Below are 14,534 nucleotides of genomic sequence, written 5' to 3'. Positions count from 1 at the left end.
TAGCAGTCATCAAACTATTAAGAGATCTCAAAATAAGTATCTATTACAAATTAAATATTTCAATGATAAATATCTGTAACTTTTACATGCTCTTTAAAAACTTTGGGCACTAAATCTTTCTCAAAGGATCAACTATCATGCAAATAATATTAATAAAATCAATAGATACCTGATGACTACTAATTCTTTCATTCATAGTAAGATACTTAATATTAATATGCTTGTTTGTATTGATCATCCTGCTACTATTAGAGAAAAAAACTACAACAAAATTATCGCAATAAATTTTCAGTGGCTTGAAAATAGAATCCACAACTTCGAGCCTTAAGATGAATTTTCTCAACCATAGAGCATGTGAGAAAGCCTCGTAGCAGCTTATATATTCAGTTTCTATAGTAGAGTAGGCAATAATGGACTATTTTGTACTCTTCCATGAGATTGCTCTACTAGCCAATAGAAAGATGTAACCTAATATAGACTTCCTACTATCGAGGCAACCAGTATATTCTATATTTGAATAATTGATCACCTCCAACTGATCAGTCACCTTATAAGTGAGCATGTAGTCTTTAGTCCTTTGAAGATAGCGCATCACCTTCTTGACAGTCTTTCAGTAGTCCATATCTGGATCACTCTGATATCTATCAAGTATTCTCAAGACAAAACTAATTTCAGGATGAGTACATACTTGAGCATACATTAAACTACTTACTACAGATACATAGAGTATATCTTTTATCTGATTTCACTCAATCTCATTCCTGAGATATCAAAATTTACTAAATTTATCATCCTTAACAATTGGCACTTCACTTGATGAGCAGCTTGATATTTCAAACCTTTCTAGAATTTTAGTAATATAATTTTTCTGAGATAAACCAGGCAATCTCTTACTCCTATCACGATAGATTTCTATACTAAGAATATAAAAAGCATCTTTCATATCTTTCATGTTAAAATGTTCGAATTTTTTTTTTTTTAATTTCATATAAGAGACTCAAATCACTACTGGCTAGTAAGATATCATCCACATATAGAATCAAAAATATAAACTTACTCTCACTCACCTTCAGATATATACACTGATTAGCAATATTTTTCTTAAATTTGAAGAAAATAATGATGTGATTAAACTTTAAGTACTATTAACTGAAAGCTTATTTAAGATCATATATAAATTTTTTTAATTTATATATTAGTCTTTTATTTTTTTATACTAAAAATTCTTCAGGCTGTTTCATATACACCTCTTCCTTTAAATCATCATTCAAGAATGCAGTCTTGACGTCTATTTGAAGTAGCTCTAAATCAAAATAATTAAGCTACTAATATCATAATAATTCTGAATAAATCTTTTCTGAAAATGGAAAAAAAAATTTCATGATAATCAATACCTTCCTTTTGAGTGAATTCCTTTACTACAAGTCTAACTTTATATTTTTCGATATTACCATTGGAATCCTATTTGATCTTAAAAATTTATATACAACCTACAAGTTTAAATCTTTCAAACAATTCGATAAGTTTTTCGACTTGATTTTTAATCATGGTCTCCATCTCATCTTTCATGGCATCTAACTAAAGTTCAAAATCATCGTTATCCATGGCATCCTTAAATGAGACTGGATCATCCTTTATCCCAACATCATAATCATATTTTTATAAGTAAACAATATAATCATCTAAAATAGCATATCTTCTAATTCCAGTAAATCTCCATCATATAATCCAGATTTAGTATCATTATTGTGATTATTTTCAATCGGATCTAGTTCATTAACAATCTATTTAGAAAGTGGGGTATCAATCACCTGTTGATATTCTATAATTTCATATTGAACATATTCATGTAGAATATCTCTAGGTGTTACTATAATAGGAAGAGATTCTCTTATTTTCTGTTATACTATATTATGCTGTTCACCACTTCCATTGTTATCACCATCCTCAATGAACCTAGCACTTTCAGTTTCAACAATTTTAGTAATATGTGATGGACAATAAAATCTAAAACTCTTTGACTTTTTCTGAATATCCAATAAAATAACAACTAACAGTTCTAGGATCCAATTTATTTTCTTATGAATTATATAATTAAATCTCTATAGGACAACCCCAAACATGTAAATACCCTAAATTTGATTTTCTATCCATCCATAACTCAAAAAAAATTTGAGGAACAGCCTTACTAGGTACCTGATTTAGGATATATATAACGATTTTCAAGGCTTCTCCCTATAAATTCAAAGATAATAAGAAATTATCAATCATACTTCTCACCATGTCTATCAAAGTATCATTACGTCTTTCAGCCACACAATTTTATTAGAGATTTTCTGGCATAGTGTACTGTGCTACAATACCATACCGTTCAAAAAATTTTGTAAAAGATTCAAGATTATGATCAAATTCATCATATCTAATATCGTATTTACTATTCCTATCAGATCTCACAATCTTAATTTTTCTATCTAATTAATTTTGTATTTCAATTTTGTATATTTTAAAGGTTTCCAAAGCTTCAGATTTTTTATGCAATATAAAAATATAATCATAACATGAGAAATCATCAATATAGGTGATGAAATACTTTTGCTCTCCAAAATAAGATATAAAATAGCCATAAATATCGGTATATATCAATTCTAAGAGTCTTTGACTTTTAGTGATATATCTTTTATGATTTTTAATTTATTTTTTTTAATGCAATCGATGTACATACCAAAATCACTAAAATTTAAATTTAGTAAAATATCTTTCTTAACCAATCTAGTCATTCTTTCTTTCGATATATGACCTAATCACCTATGTCACAATATTGAAGAACTCTCATTTACAATACTATATTTTATTCTGATATTGACATTCAAAATAAGTAAAGATTGTTTAAAAGAAGAACCCAAATTCAATTTATATAATCCATTGCACAATATTCCATACCAACCAAAATAAATTTTTTTTATTAATTTAAAATTTAAATTTATAAAAATAAATGAAAAATCTTCTAAATCAAATTTTAATAAAGAAATTAAATTTTTAGATACTAAAGGAACCTAAAAGACATCATGTAGATCTAACTGAAATTCGATGTCTGTAATAAATCTGTAGGTCCCAACTGAAATAACTTTGGACTTCATCTGGTTCCCCATAATGATCCATCGCTCTCTATCATTTAGCTTTCGATTTGAAAAAATTTTTTGCAATGAATTAGAAATATGAATTACAGTATCTGAATCAATCCATCAGGTATTAGAAGGAATATCAATGAAATTGATTTCGAAACAAATAAGTGACAAGGAAATATCCTTCTTTTCGAACTATTTTCTTCTTTTCTCACAATCTTTCTTGATACGTCCTTCCTTGTTATAGAAGAAATATTTTAATTTGTGAAATTTTTTTTGGTGGATTACTGGATTCTTTATTTTCTTTCTTCACCTTTTTTTTTAGGATGCTCATGTGAAATCACATAAACAACTGGAACCACTTCCTATTTTAATCTCTCTTCCTCTTACACACTCTGGGAGATGAGTTCATTCATTAATCATGATTTTTTGTGTGTATTATAGTAAATCTTAAATTAGATAAACTAGAATAAAAAAGAATTGAGAACAAAATAGATAAAAAAGTTTTTAGATATCATCATATCCAAATCATTCAATTTCTCAGTTATATCATGTATTTTCATAATATGCTTTCACACTCCTGAAAATCCATCATATTTTATAGAGGTTAACTTGTTTATTGGAATACCAGCTAAGACTTTATTTGATCTGATAAACTGTTGTTTTATAGAAAAAAAATACTCAGAGGCCAATTTGTTATCCAAAATAGATCTCCTAATGTCTCTCACTATGAAACTCTTAATAATCATCAAAGACAATCTACTAGAATGCTCTCACTTTTCACATAATTTTTTATGATCAAGACACTTAGTGGGGATAAGTAGATCAGGCTGAGACTTATGAAGGATCAAATCTAAGTCTAGGCATCCTAAAACAATGAGAAGCTGCTCGTGCTAATCAGGATAATTCAATCCATTCAGTGTGAGAATATTAATTAGATATATATGAAAAGAGTGAAGTAGAAGTCATAGTTGTAAATAAATGAATATACTCATAATTACAATCATGATGCAGATTCCATTATACAATTCTGCTAATAACACTTATTATATAATTATAAAATATCTTGGACAAGAATCATAGCATACAATAAGTGTCGTAACTAATTTAATCATAAATTTAAACATAATAAACAATACCAAAACATGCATCATATAAATCGTAACCAATAATAATATGAAATATATAAGCAAGAACAACAATTATGGCATATACACATAATTCATATTTAAACTATGACCCATTATATTAGTTACACATTCAGTAGTTAACTAACACGATTACAAAAATCTAAAGTTATTCCCATCTTGAGATGTAGAACTCCCTGTCTTTATGCAATTTAAGTTAGTCAATCTTTTACTGTTAATGTTGTATCAAATTACAGTCACCTTTGGGTCAATTGTAATATATACATCTTTATGCAATTTTAAAACTATAATGAAAGAAAAAATTATTAGTCTTCGATGACTCAGCTATCCAAGATCCATAGAGTACTCTGGATCCTTTAGGGCCATGTGAAAATATACTTGAACATTGTAATAATGAGTAAAATTATAAAATAAATAATATAAAAATTATTTAAATATTTTATATTATAAAAATTGAATCAAAATATTTCTCAAGCTATCACAAGTCCAACAGTTTAAAAATCACTCAAATCGGATGTAAAATGACTAAGATACAGTGATTTTTTCAAAAACCTTAACAATAAAAAGCTCAACTGTAAATAACAGAAAGAAAAAAGATTTTTCTATAAAACAGCTACTTTAAAATAAGTCTTTCAGAAAACCGCAGGGATCTATCTGTAATTGACTGTTCTTCGAGGGTTATATACAAAAAGGTTTAAAACAAAATCGGATTAACGGGTTCGGGTTTGATCCAAAACCTTAATGGATCAAAATCCAAAACCCGATAGGCTTTAATGGGTTTGAACCTAAGTTGGAATGGATTTGGATCTGGATCCAATAGGATCTGAAACCCAATACCCCATCTCCTTCTTCCCTGCGTCTTCTCCGATCAAAACCTCAAACCCCCATAGCCGAGCCTCCCCATGCGCTGGGCGGACGGCCGAATGGTCGACCCTCGCTACCCGAGCCATCGGAGGACCAAGCAGGGAGGGCGGCGGTCCGGGTGTCGCCTCCCACCGCCACGGTGGAAGCCGCTGTTCATGCGGCCGAGCCAAAAGACCGCGTGCGGCAGTGCTGCCGCCGCCTCTGGGGAGCAGGAGCTCCCCCTCTGCCCAGACCCACCGCCGTCGCCGGCATGGCAGCGGCCATGGCCGCTGCCCCGTTCGCCAGACGGCATGGGTCGGCCTATACGGCCGGCCCCAAACAATTTTTTTTGGTTTCAAAAAATTAAAAAACTATAATTTAATTTTCTTAAGTCTTAATTAATTTCAGAAAATATAAAATTATGATTTTAATTTTTCAAAAAATTGTTGAAAAATTTATTTTATTTTTGTATGAATATGAAGTATGAAATCGAGTCTCTCATACCACATGTTAGATAATTTTATACTTTTATGCTCGGATCGTACTTCGATATTCATGTAAAAAATTTAAAATCATAAATTTAAATCATACCTTGTGCCATCGTCTCGTTAATATAATGATCACATAATCCGTAGAGCGTCTGATCTTCTTTTGCGAGCTGCTGATCTTCTCTCTCCTCACCCTCCATCTTTATGGTGGACGATCAATGGCGAATCATCACACCCTCCTGAGAATTGGAGAAAAGAGATCAGATCATTTCTATTTATACATGCACTTGTCCTGTCCCATCAAAAGACTTAATCCTAGTTAGAGTTGAACTTCCCATCCAAATTTTATTAGGAATATGACTTTTTAATTAATTGAGCTTATTATAGTTGATTCAGAATATATGACTGATCCAAAGAGTTAAATCTAACTAAGTGATAATTAAGTCATATTAAGAGTTAAATCCAACATCATCTCCTATCCATAAATGCTTCAACTAATGAAAATGAGGCTGCACGTGTTTTTTCTATGATATATCCCCTCCATTTTCCTAAAGTACGTCCCTCTCTTTAGAACTACCATCTTCACATTGTAGGTAAAGTTTAAAAATACTCTGACATTTTGGATCATTATTTTTCGAAAAATCGTGAACTCAATTAGTTGGTGCCATATATGCTACTGAAAACTGAAAAGCTGAAGCATCAATTAATCTGCTCTCTTGATCTGTCACTATACAACCAGTAAGGTGCTGTTCCTGCTTCCTCTGAGATTCGGGATCTGAAGCAACAATGCCTTCCTAGCTGGTACATGGAAAATATCTCAGCCTCATAGATGGATGTTAATTCCTGTCTAGACCACCACTAAATATGAACAATGCTCTATAATATCAGGAGTCAATACACATGCTTGCTCACACTAGTAGATTCGGTGGCCGATAGCCCTCCTGCATTCATTTGATGATTTTTCCTAAATCGATCGGTTGGTAAAATAAAAAAATATAATTGGTTCTCCTGTATTTATTTATTTTACATGAAGCCATATCGTCTCTCTCTTAATTACAATTCTTGCTTACAATTTCCCTCTTTATAACCATTTAGATTATATTGGTTCACGTTTTTAGCCTTGCAAAATAGCCAGCTTTTAGCTAATATATTCTCAAGTCACGATACATATAGACATGCATTACAAATGTACACATCGCGGCTGAGCTGTATGCAATGGGTAGGAAGTACATCATGTGTTCCAACCACTAGAATTTATTAGGATGAACTAGTACTCCTGTACAAATTAATTGCAGTAAATTGCACGCACGGGATTTTAATCGTAGTCCCTTTTCCTATTCTCTATCCTAATATATAGTCATGAAAAATTACTTCAAATTCGTCCTAACCAAACAAAGAAAACGAAAACCCTTAACATCGCAATATCCATACATACACATGTATACGTACCGAGAAACAAGATGAAGAAAAGAGAAACAAAAGGTGTCATGAAACAAGATCTTTCAGTAGATCTTTTCTGCCCTGGATCTCTTCAATATTTATGGAGAAGGAAGGACCCATTAATGCGTCCATCCATGCATGATCTCATATCAACTCCCTTTTGCTTCTTTATAGGAAATCCCTTCGTTACCCGCAAGCATCAAATACTTATCCCTTCTAGTGAGGGCCGTGCACTCAAATCCCAACACCTTCCCCATCTTCTCCTGCACATAGTTAGCCACCTCACGACTGCTGCACTCCTTCCCATCCACAGAACCAGTGGCCACCTTCTCCATGAACACCACATTATAACACGAGAAGGGATTCATAAGAAAATAGAGCGGATCCAAGCCCTTGAAGCCGCTCGCAGTGGTGCCATGGAACATGTTGAAGTGCACGTTTAATGCTACCGGCACGACCTCTCGGCTTAGCTCGGTGAACAAGGGGCTGAACCGGAGGAGGTACGGCTCGCGGCATGTCGTCCCTTCGGGGCACACCACGAGGTCTCCTTCTTTGAGCAGCGACTCCATCGTCACTCTGTCAACCTCGCGGTTCCTCGTCAGCCTGATGGTTTTTATGGGGGAGAGCAGCTCCGAGATGCGGCTGAGGCTGTAAGTGGTGGCGGTAACGTGGCGTTTGAGGGCGCCGGAGATGTAGATGGGATCGACGAGGGTGCGGTGGTTGCACACGTAGAGCTGGCCTTGAGGTTCTCGGTGGTGAGAGGAGGAGGAGGTGACCCTGAAGTGCAAGCCCAAGATGGCAACCATAGGAATAGAGAGGGCGTGGGGGAGGGAGAGGAAGATAAGGAGTCGGGAGATGGCGACGGGGATGCCAAGAGGAATCCATAGGAACATGCAGAGTGTGGAGGCTGGGGTTGGCCTGAAGGCTATCCTGCCATCATGGAAGATGAGTGGCTTAGGGTATGCTGACCTTGGGAGGGGATGCCATCTTCTCTTTTCAGCTTCACTGACCAAGTATACTTCCTGTGAGGACATGCAAATATGGCTAGCCGATGAGATGGCCAGATGAGTACGAGGTTCGTCAGTAGAAATGTATGAGACTTCTTTTTTTATTAATACTGGCATCCGGGCAAACGTTGAATCTACTGAATTCATGAGATTATTGATTATTGTATCAGCATGTAGGTGGGCACCATAAATGCATGTAGTAAAAGAGAAATATTAGAAAAGGAAGAATGTATAATTATGTTAAATAACTAAAAAAAAAGAGAAAAAATTAAAATGGGATCAAGATAGATATTTGAGGTGGATAAAATTGTTAGAGAAATTAAAATAGAGGGGAAATAAATTTGTTGGAAAGAGAAGGATCAAAGTTATAAGGATGGAGAGAGGAATTTGTGGCATTAGAGAGATGTACTAGCATATATAGGTGGGCATTATAAATGCATTTAGTAAAAGAGAAATATTAGAAAAGAAAGAATAAATAATGTTAAACGAATGAAAAAAAAGAAGAGAAATAATTAAAATGGAATCTACATATATAGATATTTGAGATGGATAAAATTATTAGAGAGATTAAAATAGAGGAGAAATAAATTTGTTGAAAAGAGAAGAATCGAAATTATAAGGATGGAGAGAGAAATTTGAGGCATTAGAGAGATGTACTAGTATATAGGTGGGCACTATAAATGTATTTAGTAAAAGAGGAATATTAAAAAAGGAAGAATAAATAATATTAAATGAATGAAAAAAATAAGAGAAAGAATTAAAATGGTATCTATATGAAAAAAAAAGAAGAGAAAGAATTAAAATGGTATATATATATATATATATATATATATATATATGAGGTGGATAAAATTGTTAAAGAGATTAAAATAGAGAGGAAATAAATTTATTGGAAAGAGAAGGAAAGTTAGAAAAGAGAGAGGAATTTGTGGAATTAGAGAGATGTGAGAGTGGATACGTGAGGAAAGATTGAGATTATCCATGATTGTTAGGAATGAAATTGTATTTTTATAAATGATGAAATTTGATAACCCCAATGCACTTTTAATACGGTATAAATTCAACTGAGAAGGTTTCTTACAAAAAAGAAAAATTAACTGAGAAGGTCCACACCCTCTAGTCAATGATGAAGACAGACAACCAATGGGACCACATCCATTATTCTTTACTAAATTCAAGTTGACGAAGAGTAATGTCTTCGTTAGCTAAGCTCAAGTTAAACAAAGGACCACCACAACACATCCATAGCCTCTCGTCGCTGTAGACATTATGAAAGAGTAATGGATCGTATGGATGAAGTACTCCTCTAGCTTTTGGTACAAAAGTACCCTCTAATTAATGAAGAGAAAAGATTACCAATATGACCACAAAACTATTGCACAATACTACACCTAATGATCAAAAAAAAGGCCGAAGTAAAAATGATAACTTGCTACCACGTTCCTAGAGCATATAATAGAAAAAACCCTAGAAATTTTCAAGGTTTTTGCTTCAAGGTGTAATAGTACTTTCAAGGAAAGGTGGCAACCTATTATTATCTTACATTTATCTTCATGTATTACTAAAACTGGGTTATGTTCATGCATAATTGTGGAGACATAAGATGCAACTCCACGTAGCGTTGTCGGCTTGAATTGGATCAAGTGCAAAATTAAGGACAAAAAAGCGATACATGCAACACTACTAGGATGGCTTTGTCAATCAATATTGCTAGGAAATTAACTTGCTATACTTCCTATTAGACATCTAGGCGTGTCCGCCTATGTATTCAAAATCTAAACTTTTGCATACGGTACTACTTTACAAACACATTTATTTTTCAAAATGATTGGTGGTCTGCACCGTTATTTTTCCATTTTAGAAAAATACATGTGCTTCTATGCATATGTGCACGTAAACCATTTTCCTTTATATTATTAGAAAAAGATACCACTTTCCTCTATACACTTATATACGTGCTATAGATTCAGCAAAGAGAGCTATAGCTGAATCTATAGCCTAATAGTTGCACGTCTTTTCTCTTTGGAGGTATTTCCTCATGTGATTCACATGAATTTTTATTCTTCGGTTCTCTAAACTGATTGGTGCTTCTTTCACTATTATTCTCAAAGCGAGGAGAGAGGAAGGCTGGGGGGAGAGGGAGAGGGAGAGAGGGGTTGAAGAGAGAGAGAGATGACACACACACACACACACACACACACACACACACACACATATATATAGAGAGGGAGAGAGAGAGAGATAGAGCGAGAGAGAGAGAGAGAGAGCGAGAGTAGCTAACCTTGCAATGGGAGAATAGTGGGTGATGAAAAGAGTTGAGATAGCGGCCTCCGAAGCCAGTAACACTGGCATTCATCTCTCCCTCTCCTCCAAACAACTCCTTTGAAGCTATGCCTTCCCATGTCTTATTCCCCTTCTCCATCAACCCAGTGTAATAGCCACCAAAATCCTTCAGCTCTCTCCCCAAGACCACCTCCACCTCCATATAGTCCTTCAAGAACCCTTCCACCATCACCCTCGGCATGCTACTCACACACACCCTCTTCCCTCCCCTACTAAAGACCCTAAACCCTTCCAACCCCACATCCTCTAAGAAGAACTTCGGCAACACAGCCCTTCCTACTCTAAAACCATCCTTCCTTAGCCCACAAAAAGCCACCATGACCATAAGCCTTAGCCCCACCTCATGGCTAACAAGACAGACCAGAGGGTACAGAAGCAAGAGTAGGAGACCCCTTAGGAAACCCCCTCCTTCCAAGGCCACAAGCATGAAGTATGGGAAGGTGGAGGAAGACCTCAGAAGCCCTCCTTCCACATCACAAATTAGAACCCGGCCCGAGAGCTTGTCTTCATAAGGGTACTTGTACAATTTTACCTGGGTTGCATGGGCACTTCTAAGTCTCGTTAGGAGGTACCGGTAGAAGAAGAGCAAGGACTTGGAGAAGACCTTGAGATCCATTTTCCTCAACTTCAGTGAGAAGGCAGGAGCATATTTGTGATTGTCTATAAGAGGACTTGATTGACGAAAGCGGAAAACACTTGGTTTATGAGAAAGTTAAAAGCTCAATGTATAGTGGCAATGCACCCTAATTTAAGCTGGACCATTCCTGGCTGCCATCCTGATTTCTTGAATGAATAAGGTAGATGGCCTACATCAACCTACTTATTAATGGCCAACGATCCAGCTGGGAACACATATTACCAGGAAGCGCGGTGACAGAGACCGAGACACTCAGGTGGACCCACATTGGTACAACACCAACCACTACATCAATAATCCAAGCCTTATCGAACACATGCCGACAACTCGTACCGATCGAGTAGATCCCACAAAAATTTACGCCTCTTAATTTGAAACTGTGTTCCATTGATATCCGCGGGGTAATTCCAATATATGTGATCACGACGGAAGACACCTAGGTGGCATATATAGTTTGTGGAGCAGCGAAGGGTCAGCCGGACACCAATTACTGACCATTGTGCTGTGGGACCAATGTTATCTGGGTCACTGTGCGTGTTCCGTGGGTGCTCGTTTTCTCCAGCTTCTTGGTTAATTTGCCATGGACCAGTGTAATTGTAGACTTTTTATTTTTCTCGATTGAAAAGGAGAGACTGTTGCGCATACCACAATAGTCATCTATTTTTATTCAGATAAAGAATTGTCTGAAGGTTACAGGTGAGCTGTACAAAGATAAAATAGAAGGGAATGTACAAGTTCCAGTCCAATGGTAGATTGATGTCTTTTTTCCCCACTAATCCAGTAGTATTTTTTCCCCTTTTCTTGTCAAATAAAAACTTTCTTTACGATTTGGCTATCTTTAATCTTTTACCATAAGAATACCTGCGGGTGGACTTGCCATGCAAGTAAGATTTTTTTTTTTCTTTTTTTTTTTTTTTTTGATTGAATGTAAACACGCTGCGACTAAGTTTAATTGCATTTTGTTATCCAAATATCCTTTAAGTATAGCGTTAATTATAGTAAAATTAATTTTACATGAAAAACTTATATAGATGACATTTAACTCTCCTATTCTGCTTATGCATGACAGGTAGTAAATGGGGCAGCATCAATGTGTATCTACCATAAAATGCCCGAGTTGAGACCTGTGAAGTCGTACTCCACAAAAAAAGGTCTCCGTAAATATGTTCATGTGACAACATGGAAGGTGTTCTAAAAAATTTAAAACATGCAGAGTCCCATATTACCTTGAGAAAGAGAAAGAATGACTAAGATTTTAAGTTACTTCCTAACATGGCCAGGACTCATCGGCCAATGATTGCAATCGATCAGAATGGCTGACCAGACCAAACTAGCTGATCAGACCAACCAACCAGATTGGCCAACCAGCATCAATAAGCCATGATTCCAACTGCATCCAAGATGATTAAAATCCATTGGAAAATGGTTATAGTACTCTTGTGAATTTACGTGGTACATTGCTGAATGGTTACAATACACTCAGGTTACGTTTGATAGATGGTAATTTATTCAGATTATCAGAAATTTAAAATAGATCTATTGAATTATTATATTTTATATATTTTTTGGATGATAATCTAGATTGTCTTGGCAATTCAGATTGATTTTCATGAGACAATTCAGATTATCTTAAGAAGAGATGGTTATTCGGATTACCATATCTTTGATAATCTTATAATAAATTTTTTGGATAAAATTACCTTCATAAAGAAATCAAACAAAATCTCTCTTTTTCTTCTCAAGAAACCGCTCCTCGACTGTCTCTCCGCCCAACCCTCCATTTGCATCGCCATTGTCACCGACCTCTTCGCTGCCCCCCACTGCAACTTAGCCTACTTCTCCCACCACCTCCTCAACTATCAAAGCTTCCTCGCCGTCCAGGCCCACCGCATCGCCCACCTCCTCTGGCTCCAGCAACATCGGCCCCTTGCCCTCGCCCTCCAGTCCTACATCACAGTATCTTCACCATAGACATCCACACCGCCAACCACATCGGCCACGGCCTCCTCCTCGACCACGCCATCGGCGAGACTACTATTGCCAGCAACAACATCTATATCCTCCATGTACCACATGACGCTAGATGGAACTAGCAAGGCTGTCAGTGATTGTCATCCCAAGATTAGCGACAGCATCCTCATCGGTGCTGGTGCCACCATCCTTGACAATGTCCACATCGACGTGGATGCCAAGATTGGCATCGAATCTGTCATCCTCATAGACATCCCGCCCAGAACTACCATCGTCGGCAGCCTAATCAGGCTCATCGGTAGCAAAGAGAAGCCCGCCAGGCGCCACGAGGACATTCTAGGGGAGTCCATGGATCACACCTCCTTCATCATCGAGTGGTCCGACTACATCATCTAATCTGACCTCAAAATGTGCCTATTTTTATCTTCTCATCTCATTATCAAAACCTTCATTTGTCACTCTTCACTATAACCAATTGAAAAGGTCATTCTCATGTTACAAAACTTTGGACTCTGATTGATAGCCCTACCTCCCGAGTCCCTTCTTTCCCTTGGCTATTCTCCGAGTCAAAGGCCCGAACTTATAAATTCATTATCGAGAAAAATGCAATTATGCATTATAAGCGAAGTTTCACCGTTGAGTGAAGAATGGGAGATTTACGAAAAAAATATTTTATAATATATGAAGTTAAATTAATTACTATTTTTTGATGAATATATTTTAATTAAAAAAAGATAAAAAATTATGATCATCCATCGGTGGCAATGGCGATGGAGGGTGGCAATCTGTGGCGGCCAACAGTCAACGGCTGCGGCAGGGGTGCGGCCAACAGCCGGCGGCCAAGCACGTTGCTATCTGATAGCCACAATGCTAGAATGATGTTGAGTGTAAATCATAGTTTATAGATTTTTAATAAATTTGATTTAGGCATATTTTAAGAATTTGATTTTACATTATCGATAATCTGATTGTCATACCAAACATGTCAATCAAAATTTTTAATAATTTTACTGTAATATTATCTCTGTGTACCAAATACAGCAATCAAAATTACTGATAATTTAATGGTGGCAATCTATCTTGAAGATAATCAGGATTACCTTTTAAGATTACCTAACGATGCACTAAATGCAACCCCAATCTTTCTAAATAATGGCTCTATGCCCTTATTTTTTATATATATCGAACTTGTGGGATCTCTAAATAGGTAAATTCTATATTTATTCATTGCTACCAATCTTTTTGAATATTGGCTCTATGTCCTTAGTCTTGTAGATATTGGAATTATGGGACCTCCAAATAGGTGAATTTTATATTTACTCTATGCCTAATCTCTTTTTTCTGCTCATAGCTCTAGTAAATCTTCATTATTTTCTAACAATTTGACTGAGACATCGAAAGATGTCTCACTGGCTTCGAGCAGATCAATTTGAGTAGAACCAACTACTTATCATTCGCTAGCTCATCCAGCCTTCTCAAATCGGATTTTGGGGGCAACACTTCTAATTTCTCAATTTCCGAGGATACTCCATATC

At 35.7% G+C, this 14,534-nt stretch overlaps 1 protein-coding gene and 1 pseudogene across 1 annotated transcript; one reads left to right on the top strand and one right to left on the bottom strand.

Moving 5' to 3' along the window:
• Positions 1 to 6,837: 6,837 nt before the first annotated feature.
• Positions 6,838 to 11,178, bottom strand: LOC105052609 (probable glycerol-3-phosphate acyltransferase 3). Its single transcript, XM_010933467.4, has 2 exons — positions 10,330 to 11,178; positions 6,838 to 8,063 (listed from the first exon to the last, which is right to left on the bottom strand). Exons 1-2 carry the CDS (start codon positions 11,005 to 11,007, stop codon positions 7,191 to 7,193), a joined length of 1,551 nt encoding a protein of 516 aa, XP_010931769.1. The 5' UTR covers positions 11,008 to 11,178; the 3' UTR covers positions 6,838 to 7,190.
• A 14-nt stretch (positions 11,179 to 11,192) lies between these two features.
• On the top strand, positions 11,193 to 13,395 carry LOC105052778 (serine acetyltransferase 5-like; annotated as a pseudogene).
• Positions 13,396 to 14,534: the final 1,139 nt, after the last annotated feature.

The sequence above is a fragment of the Elaeis guineensis genome, chromosome 10, assembly GCF_000442705.2.
Source record: "Elaeis guineensis isolate ETL-2024a chromosome 10, EG11, whole genome shotgun sequence".
Taxonomy (NCBI): Eukaryota; Viridiplantae; Streptophyta; class Magnoliopsida; order Arecales; family Arecaceae; genus Elaeis; species Elaeis guineensis.
Note: the sequence above shows the minus strand (reverse complement) of the source record. Positions and strands in the feature narration are given on the sequence as shown.

What these genes read in the sequence shown, in the direction of transcription:
- LOC105052609 (XM_010933467.4), bottom strand. Translation starts at nt 11,007, where the DNA reads ATGGATCTCAAGGTCTTCTCCAAGTCCTTGCTCTTCTTCTACCGGTAC. An exon ending in CACTATTCTCCCATTGCAAG is followed by an intron (nt 8,064 to 10,329) that starts GTTAGCTACTCT and finishes ATGTCCTCACAG; the next exon opens with GAAGTATACTTGGTCAGTGA.